This window comes from Colossoma macropomum, unplaced genomic scaffold (genome assembly GCF_904425465.1).
Source record: "Colossoma macropomum unplaced genomic scaffold, Colossoma_macropomum, whole genome shotgun sequence".
Lineage (NCBI taxonomy): Eukaryota > Metazoa > Chordata > Actinopteri > Characiformes > Serrasalmidae > Colossoma > Colossoma macropomum.
This window is the reverse complement of record NW_023494807.1, coordinates 8,119,116-8,141,347: the sequence shown is the minus strand read 5'-3', so window position 1 is coordinate 8,141,347 and position 22,232 is coordinate 8,119,116. Positions and strand designations below refer to the sequence as shown.

Below are 22,232 nucleotides of genomic sequence, written 5' to 3'. Positions count from 1 at the left end.
TATGCCATTTCCAGCTTAAACATGGACTTGTGAAGCTTGTAATGAGCATACAAGCTGCATTTTCTTGACCGGCCACTTCCTTGAGTTTTGAAACACTGTGTCCACTCACTGTCCACTCTATTAGACACTCCTACCTTGTCAGTCCACCTTGTAGATGTAAAGTCAGAGACGATAGCTCATCTGCTGCTGCACGGTTGTGCTGGTCATCTTCTAGTCCTTCATTCGTGGTCAGAGGATGCTGTTGGCTGGATATTTTTGGTTGTTGGACTATTCTCAGTCCAGCAGTGACACTGAGGTGTTTAAAAACTCCAGCAGCACTGCTGTGTCTGATCCACTCAGACCAGCGCAACACACACACCACCACCATGTCAGTGTTACTGCAGTGCTGAGAATGATCCACCACCCAAATAATACCTGTACTGTGGGGGTCCTGACCATTGAAGAACAGGGCGAAAGAGATGGACGACATTCTGTAACTGAACTACAGAGTGGAACAAAACGTCATTCATCAACACACAATGAAGTGTTCTTTAAGGTGGCTGGTCTGTGTAAACGATTTTATCATGAATCTTTATGGAAAGGTCTGTTTTTCAGTATTACTGAACCAGCCCGTTAGGCTATTAGCTACCTGCTGACCTCGTCCAGTTATGGAGAATTTTAAGTATAAACCAGTTAAAAAGAGTTTGCAACAGCAACCAGCGATGTCTGACTGTCAGTTCTTCATTTGGGCGCATTTTATAGACGTTTTTAGACCCTTAAACGTTTTTTCAACAGATGAAATATTAGCTCATCGTGAAGCTTTCTGTCCACTGTTAGTCTGTAGTACTATTCGTTAACCCCTAAAAAGACCAGGATCCACCAGTGGGCCCAAAGTTTATTACACACTTCTGTAATCTAAGAATAGCTCAGCCAGTTTGCACTAAAGTCCCTGTAGTTACTGAATAATAAGCCTTAGAATGTAACCCAGCAAACACAGTTACGTTATGACAACGTTGTGACAACCTGTTGTTTTGGTGAAATGTAATTCCTCAGAAAGTTGTGATGTCATCTGACAACACTGTGACAGTGCTGGGGCAACGTTGTCAGTACGTTGTCACAACCTCGTAGAATTCTTAAAAGTTCCATTATGTTGCGCATGAAACTCCATAGAATTTTCCTACGTTGCAAACAGGTAGTCATGATACCGTATGGCAACGTTACTGAATAATGAGGTTATGACAATGTTGTGACAACCTTGCTCAAACAACATAAACAGCACCACCTTTTTGACAACGTTGCAGCTACATTGTAAGAAAGTAGACAATGTTGTGACGATGTTGTGTGTTTGCTGGGAATAAGCCTTGGGTGTTAAGGGGTTAATCAACAAGGCTGATAGGTTATTAAGGTTGATACCTTAATAAAAGAATGAAAAATTCAAAGGCCCTCACAATTATATAGTTTGTGGAATGGAATATAATAAACCAATGATAATACTCAATAATTTGATATGTAATCCATTCAGCTCATACCTTCAGCATGAACACGTTAGTCAATTTCATTATTATTTAGCTGGACTTTACATGCCTTAGTTAAACTTGTTCTGATGTTGTCAGCTAGCTTACTATGATGGTCAATCCTATCCTGGCTGATTAATAACAATGAAGGGTTCTTTAGTAAACAGAATGGTTTTATTTAGAACCATGAGTTCTATATAGGACCATTTCATGCTTAAATGGTTCTCTGCATGGTGAAATGTTTCATGAGACTGATGGACAATGTGCTGTAGATGGTTCTGAAATAAAATAAACCATGTTTTATAATCCATGTACAAGGCAGGTCAGTTTAGCACCTGGGCTCTTTTAATACAGAGCAATGCTGTTGTAATACACGCAGAATGTGGTTTTATTGCCTTACTGAAATAAGCAAGACCTTTCCTGAAAAAGACGTCGTCTGGATGGCAGCACATGTTGCCAAAACATGTATATATCGTTCAGCATTAATGGTGCCTTCACAGATGTGCATGTCACCCATGCCATGTGCACTAATGCACTCCTTTACCATCACGGATGCTGGCTTTAGAACTGTGTATCAATAACAAGCTGAGTGTCCATGATTTCCAAAAAGAATTTCAAATGTTGATTTGTCAGACCACAGGACATTTTTCCACTTCGCCTCAGTCCATTTTAAATGAGCTTGGGCCCAGAGAAGGTGGCAGTGTTTCTGGATCCTGTTTATTTATGGTTTCTTCTTTACGTTTTAGAGTTTTAACTTGCATTTGTGGAAGCAGCAACGAACTGTTTTCACAGACAGTGTTTTTCAGAAGTGTTTCTGAGCCCATGCAGTGATTTCCAGTACAGAATCATGTCTGTTTTTAATGCAGTGCCACCTAAGGGCCCAAAGATCAGGGCCAGCAAATACTGGTTTTTGGCCTTGACCCTTGCATACAGAGATTTCTCTGTATTCTCTGAATCGCAGGACATGGTAAGACAAAATAGTCCCCAAATAAAACTTTTTCAGATATTCCACTATTTTACCATCAGCATTACATATAAAAACTCAGGTGGTCATAATACCATATGACAGACACGTGTAAATTCACGGGTGGTTCTGAATGGTAAATAAAATGGCCACATTTGTATTGTACACATTACATTACACAGAACCTTTTTGAAAATGGTTCTATATAACACTGAAAAGCTTTCTTCTATGATAACAATGTAAAGCTTGTAACAACAGGAAAGGGATATCCAATTTCGTCGGCAAAGGCCCCGTGTGGGTGCAGGTTTTCATTTTATACAAGCAGAGCACACCTGACTCTACTCATTTAATCAGTCAGCTTCAGTCTTCAAACAACTGACCATGTGAGCTCCTGCTTTGTTGCAATGAAAACACACAGCCACGCTGGCCCTTTGCAGATACGACTGAACAACCCTGCAATAGGAGAACCCTGCACACTACTGCCATCGTCAATCACGTGACACCCGATAACCGCACTATTATACAGGAACACTTTGTGAGCATCAGCAATGCAGAAACTTCTGTTCTAAAACGTTCTGCTCTCAGGGAAGAATACATGTACTGTCACTGTTGGAAGAAAACTTCATATCTCCACAATGGAGAAAGAAAAAAACAGTCTTAACTTGTAACGGAACTTAAGTTTTCTCCAAGTAATTTTAGACCATTTCTGTTGGTCAGTTCATCATAACTTTTACGCAAAAATTACAAAAAAACAAAAACATTTTAGAGATGCAATGTTTTTGTGCTACAGCACTGATGTACACCGATCAGGCACAACATTATGTTTCTATGCTCATTGTCCATTTTATCAGCTCCACTTACTATATAGGTGCACTTTGTAGTTCTACAACTACAGACTGTAGTCCATCTGTTTCTCTGCATACTTTGTTGGCCCCCGTTTACCCTGTTCTTCAGTGGTCAGGAGTTTTTAAACACATCAGTGTCACTGCTGGACTGAGAATAGTCCACCAACCAAAAATATCCAGCCAGCAGCGTCCTGTGGGCAGCGTCCTCTGACCACTGATGAAAGACTAGAGGATGACCAACACAAACTGAGCAGCAGCAGATGAGCTATCGTCTCTGACTTTACATCTACAAGGTGGACTGACAAGGCAGGAGTGTCTAATAGAGTGGACAGTGAGTGGACACAGTGTTTAAAAACTCCAGCAGCACTGCTGTGTCTGATCCACTCAGACCAGCGCAACACACACTAACACATCACCACCACGTCAGTGTTACTGCAGTGCTGAGAATGATCCACCACCCAAATAATACCTGCTCTGTGAGGGTCCATGGGGGTCGTGACCACTGAAGAACAGGGTAAAAGGGGGCTAACAAAGTATGCAGAGAAACAGAAGGACTACAGTCTGTAATTGTAGAACTACAAAGTGCACCTATATAGTAACTGGAGCTGATAAAATGGACACTGAGTGTAGATACAAGGATGCCTGATCGGTGTATATATACTCACTGATGCAGCTTCCTCCCTACCAATATGTCCCCACACTGCGACCCACCAGTGAGCAGCGCCCCAATGGTGTAAGAGATACTGAAGACTTACTTGCTCGAAGAACTCGTCCATGAAGCCTTTCTCCATGCCCACTGCCACCTCCTCCTCTTCCTCGGTGTCCTTACCCTGCAAGACAAACACATTCTGTTCATTTTAGCGTTTAACGACAATGTAAACACTTTCCAAGCTGAGACTTTCCAATATGTAATTAATCTCTCTACAGACTAATTAGACGGTCTGTAATCAGTCTATGTATAGAGAATATGATTGACAAGAGAAATACATTTGTTCTGAAATACATTTCTCAAATAGAAAAAACAATGACGTCTTTTTATAGCCGGTCCAGCTGCATGTGCATGTTAGTCCTGCCCTGTGAAAACTTCGGCCCTCCCCACGTTTTGGTTTGCCCTCCCCAAACACTGACTGCCCACACAGCATTGTGCGTGTACCACTTAAGGTGGAACAGGAAAATTCATAATGTGCCAGAATGTAGTCTTAACTGCTGCACTTTTAAGGTGGAACGGGAAAATTCAAACAAGAAGCTGAGGCGACGGAATGTAGTCTTAACTGCTGCACCTTTTAAGGTGGAACAGGAAAATTCGCACAAGAAGTCGAGGCACCAGAATGTAGTCTTAACTGCTGCACCTTTTAAGGTGGAACGGGAAAATTCAAACAAGAAGCCGAGTCGCCGGAATCTAGTCTTAACTGCTGCACCTTTTAAGGTGGAACACGAAAATTCGAACAAGAAGCTGAGGCACTAGGATGTAGTCTTAACTGTTGCAACTTTTAAGGTGGAACAGGAAAATTCGACCAAGGAGCTGGCGAAAAAAAGAAGCTGATGTAAGCTTCACTGAGAGCTGAAGTGCATGAAAAGGGATAAGGAGGTTGCTCTGTTTCTGCTTGACAGATGGGTAACTTATTTCTGCACAGAACCAGTAGGTCAGTATTATTTTGTCCCATTTGCTAATGTCTGTGATAGCAACTGGTTAGCTTCACAGACAGCTTGCTAACCCACAACCTAGCTAATATTAGAAACATTACTTGCTGTGTCATTGTTCGCTCTAATATTGTGTCATGGTATTTATCTGTACAATGTTGGTGAAGAATTTTATGGCCACGAAGATCTAAAAAGTGTTGTTCACCTCAGCAATGTGCGTCCATGGATTGGGGGGGGCGGAGCTTCTGAAGGAGCACTGAAGGGAAGGGCCAGTTTTTTTATTATTTTAGATTTAAACATTTTCTAATAAATTTTCCAGTCAATACAAGATAGATGTACCTAATGAACTGTATGTAGTCAACTGTAAACCATTAATTTAAATGGAGGTCTGTAAATTAGCAGGAGACTGGCTGTTGCTGCTGTGTGTGAGATTAAAGAGAGTTTGCTGACTGATCTGGTTCAAAGGCCTGAGTGAACCTGTGTGAATTTTCCCAAACCATGTTCAAATGATACCTTATCTACCATTTCAGGAGCTCTATCAGAAAAGCTTGACCACACGGTTTAAATTCAGCACTTCTTAATAAAGCCATTCTTTTCCAGCTTCAGCTTCACCACTTACATTCAAACTTCTCTCGTTCCAGCTCTGCACGGCAGACATGAATGGTGGTGGGAGCTCATCACCTAGAGCCGATGAAAACTTATGGACCGTGAGTCATTAGACCAGCACTCACCATTGATTAGCACAGCGGGTCGAGTGATTAGCAGCCTGTTATTCAATCAAGGCCCTGCGAGCCAGACAAGCACATAACTGAGAAACGGGGAGGGAGGTTTATTTCGCAGGCGTCTTGAAGGGTCGGGTTTATGAATTTAGTTTACTGGACTACTTAGGATTTTTAGCAGGAAATCGACAACTTCATGGGCAGCCCAGGATGGGTAGATATAATCTGTAGAAAGCAACTCTTAAAGTATATCTGTATTATTTCACCATAAAGGGCCAACATTAAAATGCTGTATTATTGTAACTGGATGTCAGTAAATGTATTAAAGCACATGCATACCTGATGACACCAAATGCGTTTTTTTGGGCCGCAAAAATATGACACTATTTTATTCTGTTCGTAAAGGTGTGATGTAGTGCGGATAATGTGAATTATGTGTTTTTCATATACTGTAGGGTATAACCCCAATATGTAGCAACTGTAAGAGACTAGCGATGCACTCAGCCCATGATTCGATTCTCGATACTGAGTTTATTGTGATTTGATATTCATAATATTGTGAACAAAGTGAGTATTAATTAGATGTATGCAACCCGCTGTGGAGATCTGTGCAAGCGCAGTAGCCAGAATAAGCCAAAAAAAATCAATTTTTTGTGTTATTGAGCCAAATGCTACATTTATGAGTTTTTTGTCAGATTTTAGCGGTGATTTGAAACGTGTTTTAACCTGTAATTTGACCTTCAGTGTCAAATACTGCTCTCCCCCCATTCAAAGAGTGAGGTGTCTGGTCTTGTTTGGCTCGAAATAACTGCTCGGCAGTGTTGGAAAGACAGCCGTGGAGTGAACAGACTTTCCTATAAAGACTTTGTCAGCATCCACTGTGACACTGGTTAACTCTGTTTGCTCATTAGCTCATCTAAACAGGCAGCCTCCGTTACTATTTGTTGAGAGGTGTTGTTTGGGGGCATTGTTTATTTTCCACACGGTTAACTAGATACCTGTTCAACTCTTTCAGATACTCGAATATCAAAATTAGTCAGGATGCAGATCTGTAATGCTTGAGTGAGGTGTTGATCGGTGCTGATTATTTACAACCTCTGGTATTCAAACAATGCAAGTGCATTTGTACAATTAATAGAATGTCTATTCTCAATGATGCACAATGGCACAGCTTTGCAGTGTAAAGTCACATGATGCACACTTAGTAGCAATATACTATAAGATATGAGTATAGTTCATATAGTTCAGTAAGTCTGTTCATATCATGCAGTCCCAGGATGCACCACAATATTAGTACCAGTACTCACCAGATAATGGCTGAAAATGACAATATCAGTCAAACTAGTCTATGTTCTGTAGCAATAAATCATATGTTTCTGCGCAGTATGGCTCTTATTAACACTAGGAAAATCAGAGGTGATTTACAAAGAAAATTTATAACATCTGCTGAACGTGTCTTATGTGATGTATTATGGGCTGTATTTATTTTTAGCTGTAATAAATCTAAAAGACTGGTCTCGGCATCATGCCAGCAGAATATCAGTGCATTTCCAGCGACTGATTTTCACATTCGCATAACTTTGTTTCTACTTGAATAATCAAATACACCTGCACAAACTCATAATAACACCAGCTGCAGTATGTTTATCTTACAGGACTCCATATGTATCATCCAAACTGAATATATATCTCAAAGAGAAACGAATGATCATAACATGCACTGAGACGGAGTCGTATCCGTAATCAGTATATATATATATATATATAAAACATTATGACCACCTCCTTGTTTCTACGCTTACTGTCCATTTTATCAGCTCCACTTACTATATAGGTGCACTTTGTAGTTCTACAGTTACAGACTGTAGTCCATCTGTTTCTCTGCATACTTTGTTAGCCCCCTTTTACCCTGTTCTTCAGTGGTCAGGACCCCCGTGGACCCTCACAGAGCAGGTACCATTTGGGTGGTGGATCATTCTCAGCACTGCAGTAACACTGACGTGGTGGTGGTGTGTTAGTGTGTGTTGTGCTGGTCTGAGTGGAGTTTTTAAACACCTCAGTGTCACTGCTGGACTGAGAATAGTCCACCAACCAAAAATATCCACCCAACAGCGTCCTGTGGGCAGCGTCCTGTGACCACTGATGAAGAACTAGAGGATGACCAACACAAACTGTGTAGCAGCAGATGAGCTATCGTCTCTGACTTTACATCTACAAGGTGGACTGACAAGGTAGGAGTGTCTAATAGAGTGGACAGTAAGTGGACACAGTGTTTAAAAACTCCAGCAGCACAGCTGTGTCTGATCCACTCGCCACTGGCAAGATGGCTGCACAAGCGACCAAAGAAACACACAAATGTGAGAATTTTCTCTGTTAAAAAATTAAAAATGGAGGGCGATAATAAATAATAGTTATATTCACCCCCTTGGAAGGCATATGATGCCCTAAATCTAAAGCAGTGAGGAGCTGAACCTTACCCTCCTCTGCTATCACTGCAGACTGGCAGGGTCGCCTACAGAGCAGCACTAGTAGCTGTTAATGAAGTAATGCTCTTCTTTATTTGACGGTCCAACTTCATAGCGGAAGATTTCAACCACTACCCGTTGTGACTCAGTTCCGAGAGGCAAGGTGACGCTCGAAAACAAGGGGTATGGGCATGGTTTTGTGAATGCCATCTATTTTATGTATTACATGCCTGTACGAACACTCCTTCCAGTAATACATACATACATACATACATCATCTAAACCGCTTATCCTTCTGGGTCGCGGTGTCCTTCCAGCAATGTTTTACGTAATTTGAAAACATTACTAAAATATCTGAAATATATTGGAAAATCCGATTTTCTTCAAGAATCAGAATCAAAGTAAAATCGAGGTGAGGTCAAAGATTTACACCCACCTACTTCACATTAGCCTAAAATGAGATAGAAAATAATACGTTCAAATTCCTACAGCCAGTCTTTCAAAATCTGCAGATGATTAACGTCCAAACCCGTCTTTCAGAAGCAGAATTCAGTGAGGTGTGGACTGTAAAGCTCACCCAGGCGGCAGCTTTGATGGACTACATGAATTCCTGAAGTCTGAACCACCCAGACATGCGTCTTAGCGATGCTAATCTAATGTTAATGGCGAGCTTAGCACCTTTATCGGTGCAGGAGAAGGAATAGCACACAGTTACAATGAGCTTACACGCTGAGGAGAGATTACCGCTGCCTCAGACAATCTGCTAACTGCCAATGCTTAAAGTCTCCTACCATGCTTATCTTCTAGCAGCCTGGCCCTGAGCTCAGTTTGACCTATGGCGCTCATTAATAGCTCGCTGCAGTTTACAGCAACCATTCAAAAGGGCAAGAAGTACATTATATATTAGCAATATCCATAATACATAGATGTAAAATGAAAATTACACTAAGGCAGGGGTTCTAGTCCTTGAGGAACCAAATCCAGACCACTCTTTACTGCTTTTACTAATGGAAGCAGGTAATTTAGTATGTATAAAATGTTCAGTGTTGGTTCAGCTGGGGCACAGACCTCCAGTCTATAATTATGGTCTTTAGAGCAAACTTTGTGAAGTGAACTGGAAATCAAAATTGACCTTTTATATCTTTTTAGATTATGTCCTGTTCATATTAAGCACTATTCACCATATCATAACATTTAAAAGACTAAACTCTTGTTTTTGCTCTAATCTTCCATCAAAATGTTATGACTTTTGCCCCACTTCTAAAACAAATCTGATTTTTGATTAGGTCAGTGTGCACCAGTGGGTGAATAATAGCCAATAATATTGTGTTTTATCTCCCCTCTGACCACGTCCACCTATCAGAGAGACACAATGCTTCCTGATGCCATGTTTTATGTGGAACTACACCAGTACAGAAGAAGAATGAGTTACAATTTCCCATTCACACTTACCTTAAAGAACCTAAATATGGACTAGCTATGGGTTCCCAGGACTGCAAAATAAAAATATCTACATTTATTAATAATTTCATCCCGATATATAGACTTATTATTGTGTCTAATTATGATTTGTTTTTAAAACATACACATTAGCATTAATGTCGTATTTCATACTAGAGCTCATAGCTGCCCGAGGTTTGTTCGCTCCTTTTAGTGCTCAGAGCTCAGAGCAGAATCATGTTGGAATCGTATCAGCATCAGCAGATAAACGCTTAAAGAAAAATACAGAGAAATAATTCAATTTGGCCAATATTTTAGTTTGATATTTGATGATGTACTCTGGAAGAACAGAACATGCAGGCGATGCTGGGTTACTTTAGTAAATGTCTACATTTTATTCATTTTACTGCATTTGTAGCTCTGCAGAAATAAACGTTATATTTCTCCAAAATGCGTATCTAGGTCTGTTTCTACAGACACGTAAAAAATACTGGATATTGACATCAGCCCAGAATTCCCATCCCGGTGCATCCTTCCTCAAAAAAGGAATTTGCTGCACCACTAAATATTGTTAGCAGGATGGGCTGTTACCCAGTAGAGTTGCTTTAGACTAAAAGAAAAATTATTTCTCCCACATTTTGTGAATTTAATAACAGACGCATACTGGATTTGATGTAAAGTTTCAGTGCATTAATAATAAAATACCAATGTCCAAAACCACTGTTTACCATGTGACATAAGCTTAGTGTACGCTGCCACTAATGAACAAACCATTCAAGCTGTTAGTGAAGGAGAGTCTGCTCGCACAGCAGTGTTGCTGACGCTGGTGTAGTCGGATGGAAAGTCACATTACTGGTCACTTTAAACAGTCTGCCTTGGTGAACTTGCACCAGGAATACACTGAGCGATTTTAGCTTATCTTTTAAAACACACAAACACCATCACAACTACCTCCCCAGTACAGGTGGAGACACACAGACAAAGAAAATGGAGGCTAAAAAGTCTATTTTTACTACCAACTACCAATTTTAATTATTTAACTGTTAAAGAATTGTAGCAACCCACTACTGGGGGTGGACATGCGGGAGGTCCAGTGTGGTGTTCAGTTGTGATTCTATGAGTGTTACTAGTGCAGACATGTTGCTTGTGCTATTCTGTGCCGGGCTGTGGGGCAGCTGGTCAGGTCTTTGTAGTCACCATGTACAGACAGTGTATGGTGAGAGGTGGCCTGCCTCACTGCTCTGGCCTTTTAGATAGCACTAGCGAGAGGTCTCCCTGCTGCATGTTTAATAAAAGAGCATTTGAAGCGCACTCATTCACACTAACAGCTATGTAATTCTAAGCAGGTTACTCTATATGGTACAGGTATCAGTATCAGCAAGTACCAAAAAACGTGCTTGTATTGTACTCAGGCTGAAAAAAGTGGTATTGAGACATTCCTCGTAAATGTTGTGAAACATTATTATATGATTGTTGGCCATATTACTGAGCCCTGTTCCTAGGCCTGCCTCACAGCATATGTTCCCTGTTCTCCTCATTTATGAAGTGCCATAGTTCTGAGTAGCTCTGAGCTCTGAGAGGGCAAAGACTCCATCCCTGGGGGGTTCTGCACTCCAGGACTATTCCCCACGGAGCGCCTCTCTGCCCAGAGCTGATCTGCGACAGCGTCCCTGCAGGCCACACACTGACCCCCCATGGCGTGGCAGGGTTTATCATGACTCATTCATCCACCAGCTCACTAGGATGCGCCGCTGAGGAGAGTGCAGCCTACACGGGTCAAGGGAAGCTGTGGGGCACCAAGGAAGGTCAAACAGGCAGGCCCAACACACTCTGAAAGCAAAAAAATTTCATTTACACAATTCTCCCCTTAACCCAGAGGTAGTCCATCAACCCAGACATGTTTGGTCTCTGACATTTGCTTCTGTAGTTCTGACATTTGCTTCTGCACAGAAGCAACAAAGGCTGATGTAGTTAACAGGTAAAAGTAATTAGCTAAAAACAGTCTGAAAGTCTGAATTTTGACTTGTCCATTTTTACTGATACAGTACATACATACATCATCTAAACCGCTTATCCTTCTGGGTCGCGGTGGGGTGCTGGAGCCTATCCCAGCTGTCATTGGGCGGAAGGCAGGTCAAAGCAAATTTATTTTAGACTGCTTAACAATGTGCTTAACAACGTAGCGTGATGCTAACGTATAAACTTCCATTGTTTGTTAGCAACATTAGCATCATAGCTCCAGTGCAAAACTAAGGAAGCACCAAACATGTCTTGGTGGGTCAACTACACTTGTGTTAAAGGCGAAAACTAGTGTAAATTAGAACTTTTGCATTTGCCTCTTTCTGGAGGCCCCTTAGTGGAAGTTGGCAGACATTTTTAAATTAATATAATCCAGTAGAATATTTTTATGTATAACTCTGTTAACAGACTGACTGGGACCCTGTTTTCTATCTGTGTGTGAAGTTTTGTGACTCTGTATTGAGCTGCTGGTGAGCAATGATGGGGTGAAAGGGGCGGGTAAGAACCCCCTGCTGTGAAAACAATTAAGACCTCTCCAAAGATGGCCGAGCTGAGATAAAATGGACAGCACAACTGCAGCTTTCTTGACATTGGAAATTGCGTACAAGTGAAGCAATAAAAAAATATTAAACAAAAAACAAACACTTTTATAAATCTTGACTCGCTTGCTCACCTAAGCAGCTGAAAATCCAGTCTGCTTCCAAAATATATTCTATCAACATTTTTAAAGAAAGTATGTATAGCTTAAAAACTGCGGGACGGAAATTGCATTTTATGGCTACTATAGAAAGAGGGTAAAATCCTACACTGACTTAGTTTACAGTGCACTTTTTAACAGTAGCACGTTCACATGTGTTGGCTCAACAGTTTGGGGAAAGAGGACAATTGAGTCAATTTCATTTTTCATAGACAGTAATCTCTTTAATTAGCTTGCTAGGCAATGATCAAATTGCAAAAAACTGTAAACAACAAACCACTGTTTTTTAATTTTTGGTCTTGGAGTATTTTTGTGAACTCAAAAATATTTTGTCAATTCCACATGTGCTAAAACCTCTTAGAGTAATTTCAGCACTATTTCTAATTCGAAGATAAAACTGTCAGCTGTTCTCTTCACCCTCCACAGGGAGAGAATGAGTGAATGAGTGAGTGAGTCACGGATGGCAGAGGACGCAGCAAATCCAGGACAAACGCTGTTGAGAGATCCTTTACTGCTCTGTGCTGTTAAGATCATTTTATGAAACAAATCACAAAATTCATCATTTTAAAACTAAGATTACTGAGCACAATCTTTTTAAATCGGAATACAATGATTTCTGAATTCAACGCTGCACTGTGTAAGATTTGGAGATTTGGAGACCTCTCTGGTGGTCTAATTGCATGCATGCTGAAGAATACACCAATCAGGCATAACATTATGACCACCTCCTTGTTTCTACGCTCATTGTCCATTTTATCAGCTCCACTTACTGTATAGGTGCACTTTGTAGCTCTACAATTACAGACTGTAGTCCATCTGTTTCTCTGCATACTTTGTTAGCCCCCTTTTACCCTGTTCTTCAGTGGTCAGGACCCCCATGGACCCTCACAGAGCAGGTACTATTTGGGTTTGTGGATCACTCTCAGTACTGCAGTAACACTGATGTGGTGGTGGTGTGTTAGTGTGTGTTGCGCTGGTCTGAGTGGATCAGACACAGCAATGCTGTTGGAGTTTTTAAACAGCTCAGTGTCACTGCTGGACTGAGAATCGTCCACCAACCAAAAATATCCAGCCAACAGCGTCCTGTGGGCAGCGTTGTGTGACCACTGATGAAGGACTAGAGGATGACCAACACAAACTGTGCAGCAGCAGATGAGCTATCGTCTCTGAAGACGTATCTGCAAGGTGGACTGACAAGGTAGGAGTGACTAATAGAGTGGACAGTGAGTGGACACAGTGTTTAAAAACTCCAGCAGCACTGTTGTGTCTGATCCACTCAGACCAGCGCAACACACACTAACACACCACCACCACGTCAGTGTTACTGCAGTGCTGAGAATGATCCACCACCCAAATAGTACCTGCTCTGTGAGGGTCCGTGGGGGTCCTGACCACTGAGGAACAGGGTAAAAGGGGGCTAACAAAGTATGCAGAGAAGCAGATGGACTACAGTCTGTAACTGTAGAACTACAAAGAGCACCTATATAGTAAGTGGAGCTGATAAAATGGACAATGACCGTAGAAACAAGGAGGTGGTCATAATGTTATGCCTGATCGGTGTATAAGGTACATGAAGCTCGGAACATAGTTTATTATAATCACCTGATGTTATTAAAACTTTAAAATCATTGGTATCTCATACAATCCTTCAGTGCACTATGGATTCAGCGATAAAAAACAATAGTGGCTGAAAGTCGTTAAGCTGAGTGTGAGAGGGAAGCCGAAAGAGAGCTAGAAATAGAGAGAGTAAAAAATGCTGAATACATCTTCCCTCTCATCCCCATCTGCTGTCCTCCATCCACCTACTCTCTCCTTTCTTTTGTCAGCTCTCTCCACCCTTCTCTTCTCACTTCTCAGCCCAGCTCTCTTTCTCTTTGTTGAGATGAGTTCTCTTTCTCTCTCTCTCTCTCTCTCGCTCCCTGGTGTCTGTACTTGGCTGTGAGCGAGGCAGCAGACAGCAGGGAGAAGGCCAGCGCCTCCGGATTCAGCTCCGTCGCATGCAGCCTCATTACAGCCGCCGGCCCACACAACATGCACCGAGTTACCTGTGACCGCCTCTTTCTCGCCGCTGCGCTCAGATCTGATCAAAATCAGCTTCTTCACAGCTGAATTAGTGCTGGTAGCAAAAATCAAATCCAATTTTTTTTTATATTATTCAATAACAGTCGTTTTTAATAAATAACTAATACAAAGGTTTTAGGCACCTGAGAAAATTATATATGAAAAGCTATTTATCTGGGCAGTAAGCATTAATGTGTTCAGGAAAACATGAGTATTACCATATATACAAATAATATTTAGTAGTGAGTTTATCTATGTATGTATATGAATTCATGTAACCGTTTGTAGATCCTGTGAAAATGAAGTCCGATCCTGGCCGACTATGTGGCCCGACCCGTCAACTATTACAGCTAAATTTGAAACCCAAACCCGACCTGAGCTCTCTCGGACGCATGAACAGGGACGGAGCTTTCTTTTTATCTGTGTATGACAAACAGTTGGCAAGACTGTTTACTGTACAGATGCATGTACAGTGCAAAAGAGAGATCATGCATGACAGTGTGCAAACTGTACACAGCTGTATTCCTTCTTATGAAGACAAATCTCTTACAAACTATGTCCCTCATTAAAAAAACAAACACAAGACCGAACCCAGCCCAAAACCCGAAATTTTGTTGGGCCCAACAAACCTCACACATCAGTTCAATTATAGTGCTGCTTAGCCTTCCATAGCTTACTTTCAACCAACTACAATGCTTGGCTGAAGATTGTCTATAGCTATTATTAATAATAATACATTAAATTCCTTATTGAACGTTGGGGTATCATGCTGTATTTTGTCAGGTTGTGCCTAACACTCCTTAAAGCTGGTGATTTTGCAGAAACCAGGAAGTGTAAGCTAGCTTTTGAAAAAAACATCCAACCGATAAAATCCCACCCCCTTCCAACTCAGCCCTCCTTCCAAAGCCACTCCCCAAAACACATGAATCCACACGGCCTGACTACAACGCAGACACTTTCGAACATATACACAAAGGCTACGTATAAGATAAACAAGGCTAGCTAGCTTACACCTACAACTTAGCTAACATTAGTGTCAGACTAATACATAATGAAACTACATTACATAAGTAGCTAGCTACATTCGCTACATAATTCAGGAAAGTAACAAATTCAGCACAAGCAAAACAAGCCAGATAATTACCTGTCCAACAGAAAAATAGCAATCTTGACAAATGTCAGTTGCTTTGTAACCCTACTAAGATAAATACGAGTCTATGTGCAGCTTTTTTGAGCTTGGACAAAACAGTGCTGAATGTTGTTCTTCCCCTAATTATCCTAATTTTAATGCTGGTATCATTTTCTGATAAGGACATTTGCTTGCTTGTTGTTTCAATGTTTCACTTCCATCTTAAATGGTGCAGGTTACATTCTGGCACCTGAGGTATTATAATAATAATTGCTGCACCATTTAAGCTTTAACTGAAAAATTCGAATGAAGCTGGGGAATAAGAAGTTGACTTCAGTTTTGTAGTTTTACTGCTGGCAGGATTTTTTGAAAAGGTGATTTAAGCTATCAAAATAGCCTACCTAGAGGTTTTATGTGTGGATCTACCTATAAATATGCGTTATGATAGGCCATTGTGACAAAGTAGCACAATTTGTGACAATTCATGCTAGGCTGATAGCTAACGGCTAACCCCAAGAGACTGGCTTTGCCTTCCACTCTCTTTTCCCCCTATAATTCATAAACTCATTACAATCTCATGTTGCTCCTTTGACAATAAACTGAACTAACGTACCTCAGGATGCAGCTCACTACACGAGAGGTGAGGGAATCAGCGAGTTTTGCACTGTTTGTACGTCACGTTATCTGCATTTACTTGCATACCGGTATAACGGTAATAACAAAACTAATATATATTATACCAGATGAATCAGTACATCTCCCACTTCTACTACCTTTAACTTTACGTTAATTTCAGCCAAAGTCAGTGTGTTTAACCGGATATTCATTCATTAACTCATATGAATGCTCAAATATCAAAATGAGTGAGAAAGCACATCCCTAGATTGAATCCTGTTATCTGCAGTCTAATGTGTCCTGCTTCTCTCTGAATTCATTCTATTTTTAGTGCTGTTATTGCAGCACTCCACCAACTGCCTGGTAATGAACAACCCAATTCCAAAAACAGAAGAGGCTCATTACTCAAGACACTAATGTCAGTAGAGAGTTTATGTTGCTGTCAGGTAAAGTCTACAGTATTTTGTCATTTTTCTAATACCACCTCTTAGCATTTTAAAGGAAAGGTCAGGTCGTGATAACCCTCTCTCGGCAGGCGACTGACAGACTTCAAAACTGACCTGCTGGTCAGTTTTTTATTCATTTCTGGCCTTCCACACCTCTGCCACCTCACTTCGCTCTGTTCATGTAATCTATTTGCCCAGGGATTTTCTTTTTCCTGCCGAAGTAATGCCGCCTCGGTCTGAGAGGAAAATGTCATTAAGCCTGCAGTGGGCTGTAATGACAGATAGCAGGCGAGGAGAGAGTGATGCGCTGTCACCTCTCGTTCCTCTTCCCCTCGGGGGGTTTTATTCAGAACGCTTCGCGGGCCTGGCCGAAAAGACACGGCGGCGGCTCAAATCCAATTACGCCGCACTGACGTCCTCGTTGTCTCGCGGAAAAAGAAAGGAACACCGGCTGTGGCATTTGCATCTCTATCAATCAACACCCTCCCCTCCGTCACACTGCCGCCGGCCAGCCTCACGCTCGGCCAGGCCAGCCCACTGACCGCCCCATACACTTTCTCAGAAGTAGCATTTCTGCTGATTAGTCATGGGTCAAGCACTGTGGCAGTGTTCACTGCACATCAGTGATAGCAAACTGGTAAGGGCTTGCCACTGGTCATTTGAAATTCAGAGCAAAATCTAAGGCCAGAATGTTTTAGTATCTGTCAAAAGGCCATTAATTTCAATTAAAACTGATAAACAGTCTACACCGGCACATGACATTATGTGAAAACTACAGCTGCAACTACTGAATATTTTCATTATCTAATATTCTATCAAATATTATACTGAATTTTTAAATACTGTACAAGAACAAGACAGTTCAAGATATGCTTTTCTTTTTAATGAATAATTTTGATTATTTCATTTATTCATTGATTCGACAGGGACAGTGCTCATTAATCAACAAAAAAGAATAAGAAAATACAGTAAACAAGCCTGAGTTATTATTATTAGGCCTATATGCTAATTTTCATCTGTTGTCCCTGGCCAGTAATGGCAACCTAAAGTGATAATAAAATGATTTATCACAATTAATACATACATATAATAATTTAATTAGTTAGTTATTTAATATCTCTACAAGTGACGAAAAAAAAACACTGATGAACAATTACTGTCAGAGACAGTAGCATAAAATGCTATTCTGAGGAATCGTGCCTAATCTGGCAACCCTGACCAGGCTGCGACCATCTGAACATGTTTGTGGTGAGTGGTGCAGGAGAGCAAAGGAAACAGAAAACTGCTTTTCGGTCAGTTCTGGTCAGTAAGTGAGGGAGTGACCAAGTTTTTTAAGCTGCTCTATGAGCCCCTCCAACGAAAAACCATATATTGACCATTCCACCCTTTTTTGGATTATTAGTTATTTTGTTTTCTATTTTCTAATTGTTTTCTTTTTCATTAAAAAGCACAACTATGCTTTATTTACCTTTTAGTGGCCAACTGCTTTTCTGTTTTCGAATATTATAATGACCAAATTTATCGAGTTTGTTCCAGTCATAGTGCAAATTATTTGAACTTTTGATGCCACACACCAGAGCGGTGCAGAGTGGGAGCAGAGCAAGGAGTGGAGCGGCGTGATTTTGCCCAGAGCGTGAAGCGGCTTTTCAGACAATCCGTGTTCTCCCTCATTCAGAAATCGCTCCAAAACCTCTCCATCCTCTGAGCCAGCGGATTTTCCACACTGCGCGTGACATGAGTGATGTGGCAGTATGACAGCTACAGCTCACACAGCATGGCCATTCATGATGTTCAGCAGACCTACATACTGGAAATTCTCACTTGTCGCAACAGTTTTACCAACATTACACAGAGTTGGTCTTGTGTCGTCCAGGTTTTGCTGCGTGAATGACTGCATGTGCATTTGTTTACTCAGTTTTCTAGCTCGTGATTGAGTTGTCGATTCAAGTCGACACCTACTGAAAAAGCCTGTGTAGCACAGAATGTTTAAGATATTTCTCATTTAATAACAGCCATAAATTCTATAATTCATGAAATGAAAAACATGGTATAATGTCCATACATTCAAGACATTCATGTGGAGCGGGCATGCAGCAGGCTTTCTCTGATGTGTGAAGGAAACTGAAAACCCTGAGGGGAGTTGGAGCAGAGTGATTACAGAACACTTTGAGCGAGGAGCGGGATTGTCTCCAAGGTTAAGTGTCATCCAAGGGTAATCATCTTAAGGCTGGTCCCATCAATGGGAGACTGCGAGTTTGACCCCTACTGATGCCACAGTTGTCTGTGGCCAGGAGATGGTAACTGACCTCTTGCTCTCTCTGGCTGAAAAGATGGTCCAATCACCCCATCACTCTGTCAGCTGATGTAACAGAAACAGTTAGCATTCTCCTCCAAGCGTGTTGAGCTGCAATGGTCTTACATTAGCAGCAGTTTGAAAAGATTCGGTGGAGCTTCACGTTTTGGAGGAAGCATGCGCTGGCCTCCACCCTCCCAGCTTGGTAGGATCGTGTGATAGAGGGAGACCTAGTTAGAGGGTAAACCTGGACATGACTAAAGTTGGGGTGGGGGGGATTACTAACTAGCACAGATTCTAAAAAAAGCTGTTAAAGAAGTTTAAGTGATAAATTTCAGCGAATGTTGTAAATTCTATTAAACCAATGAGGCTAATGGATACAACGCTGCACTACATAGTACAATATAAAACGACAAGTAACATTACATACTACTTTAAAGCCAGAATTAAACTTCTATTTGGTAAGATTTAATATGCCACCTTGTTTCATCACAATGCTGCTCTTTCGCACTGAAGAAAACAAAAGCATATGGACGATATCACTAGGTGAGTCAGCTAATTAGCGTGGATGTGTGTCCTTGCTTCAGTCCGTTCACGACCTGACAAAGAACCGCTCGGGTGCTGAGAGCCAGCCAGCTGCAGGTGTCTGCAGACGTAGCGACAGTAGCTCTAATATCAAACACAGACGAGCGTCTGCCGAAAAAAAGGAAAAGAAGTCGAGCGGTCACACTTATTTTCTGCTTCGTTAGTGCAGTGCGTGCAGTAGTGTGTGGGGTGTGGTATGATGGAATGAAACGCACTCATTCACTCCCGTCAGCAAGAGCTGAGCTTTGACTAAAGTCAGCATGAAGTCCTCAAGTGAGCAGGATTCAGCTGTGGCCCCCCTTCGAGGCGCCATCATAGACAGAGAAGATGATAATTCATGTAGAAACCACAGCAACACATTTGAGGTTTAGGACTAATGCCTGAACTGAATAGAGCAATGTAGCTACATTCAGTTCATGCATTAGTATTGCTATAAAAAATAGCCAAATACCCAAAATAAATCATCAGGCCGAAGAGAAGGGGCCACTTAGTACACATAGCCACATAGTAAACAATTAAATCTATTTGCTTTCATTTAGATAAAGCTTAAAGTCCATGTGAATCGGAAATTGTGACATATTTCCTACTGAAACAGGCTACTCAGGCGGGAAATAATTGTGGGCGGGACATAATTTTATTCTTTAGGATTTGACTAGATCATGAAAAGCAGGTGTTCTGGAATGAGTCTGAATCTGACAGTCAGCAGAATCAATCCACAGAAAAGCCAAAAGAAAACAATAAATAAAAAAATCACCAGATTTTGTCAAAAATGAAGTACTGCAATATTTTGACGAGCAGAGAAGAGAAGAGAAGAAATTAAATGAGAAGAAAAGAGATTAGAAGTGGTAATGAGTGGCAATAGAGGCAGAAGGGAAGAGAAGAGAAGAGAAGAGAAGAGAAGAGGAGAGAAGAGGTGAAGTGAGAAGATGTGAGGTGAGAAGACGTGAGGTGAGAATAGGTGAGGTGAGATCATAAAAGACGAAGGGAGAAGAGGTGAGATGAGAAGTGGTGAGAAGAAAAGAGGTGAGGTCAAAAAAAGGTGAGGTGAGAAGAGAACAGGTGAAGTGAGAAGTGAAGAGAGGTGGTGAGAACAGGTGAGGTGAGAAGAGAGGTGGTGAGATAAGAAAAGGTGAGGTCAGAAGATGTGACAAGAGGTAAGAAGAAAAGAGGTGAGGTCAGAAAAGGTGAAGTGAGAAGAGGTGAGAAGAAGCGAGGTGAGATAAGAAGAGGTGAGATGAGATGAGAAGAGAAGAAGTGAGGTGAGAAGAGAAAAGAAGAGCTCCATCTATAAGCTCCGCCTATCTTTACTTTCCTTAAACCTACTGGCTCCATTTGTTTTCTGAAGCTAAAGTTTAAAGTGCCACTGCATTTATCTGGACGAGCCCCCAGTGAGGAGTTTGGAAGATTCACAGCTCCAGTCAGGAGGCTCTTCTCCAGCATGGCCTGAGGGGCCAGTCTGGTGTCGGCGTAGATACCAGCTGACAGCTAGAAACCAGGAGCTAATGAATAAATATAATCAGCAGTGCCCACAGACAGATGTTCCACACACTCACTGAGTAGGTTTCATAGCCAGGGCTATATTTGGAAGAGAGCTTACACATGCACCTAAAACAAATATTAGCATCCCTCCCTCCCTCTCTCCCTCCCTCCACCCTCATCCTCACTCTCTCTCTCTTACACACACACACACACACACACACACACATACACACACACACACACACGTTAAATGTATTAATATTAACTCTTGCTTCCTCACCAAGGATTACAAATAGTTTTCACATGTACTTTTTGATGTGATTATTCATATTATCAATAGTTTTATCAAATCTGTTCGGTAACGATAGCTTAGTTAGCAAGCCAAACATTACGCACAGCACTGATGCTAAAATGCTGCCTGTTTAAAGGACGTCTGAGAGCGCAGAGTCAAGTGACTGGTGTTAGTATGAAAGCTGAACGTGTTCTGTGATGAGTGTAGCTAGTTTTCTTATATTTCCTCTTATTTTCCTTTAATTCACTTCACAGGATGGAAGAGGTTTTATTTTTTGTCATTCTCGTGCTAAAGGCTACGTTTTGATGCATATCCACAATAATCTCAGAAAAGCATATTCTAACAAACACAACATCATTTATCAAAATTATGCTAAATATTGTTGCTGAGAGATATAAAGCATTTTACTCAGAATTTATCCTTGAATATTTTCTGCAGTTTCTACTGTAATGAAAAAAAAAAATGAAAAGATTCCATCGCTAAATGCAGCTGTGTTTTGAGATTAAAAGCACACATGTAGTAGTGCGTTGTGCTGATAGCTCTCAGTGGACGCCGACTCGCTCTCCATGTGCCGCTGTGTGTGTGACAGATTACAAGCAGGGGAGAATCTGGCTTGAGCGAGAGTACAAGTCAATTTTCCCCCCGGGGGCAATTCACTCAGAAAAGCACCAGTCAAATCACCCCATCCTATTCCCTTCAAGTGCTTATTTAGAGCTTACACTCCCACAACAACAGTATCCTCTGTCATGTGTGGCCTGAAGTCATTCAGTTCATTCGTCACACACAATCTATAACAGGAAGGATGGGAAAGTCACACTGATTCTACTGCCGACACTTCTATGCACCTTGTGCTCCCCCCCGACTAGTCACCCACCCACCCACACACATAGGCACCCTGCACATAGTCACAGTGCCCTCCGGTCCAGGTCTGGGTGAGAAACTGAGCTAATAGGCTCTGCCCTAAGCAGTCGATAGACCGGCGAGCATGAAAACGAACAGCGGCCGCAAGAAAAATCAGTCACCCTTTCGTTTCAACAAAATCAATACGT

The 22,232-nt window shown here is 41.4% G+C and overlaps 1 protein-coding gene across 6 annotated transcripts in view; it reads right to left on the bottom strand.

Annotated features, from left to right (window-relative positions):
• stx1a (syntaxin 1A (brain)) overlaps positions 1-22,232 on the bottom strand; it is a 164,280-nt gene that overhangs the window by 135,688 nt on the left and 6,360 nt on the right. For all 6 annotated transcript variants that reach the window (XR_005005918.1, XM_036556088.1, XM_036556084.1 and 3 more), the window contains exon 2: positions 4,058-4,132. Coding sequence is in view for 5 of the 6 variants with exons in the window: in XM_036556088.1 (XP_036411981.1) it covers positions 4,058-4,132 (75 nt within the window). In the remaining variant the exon portion in view is untranslated. The remainder of the gene's footprint in view (positions 1-4,057; positions 4,133-22,232) is intronic.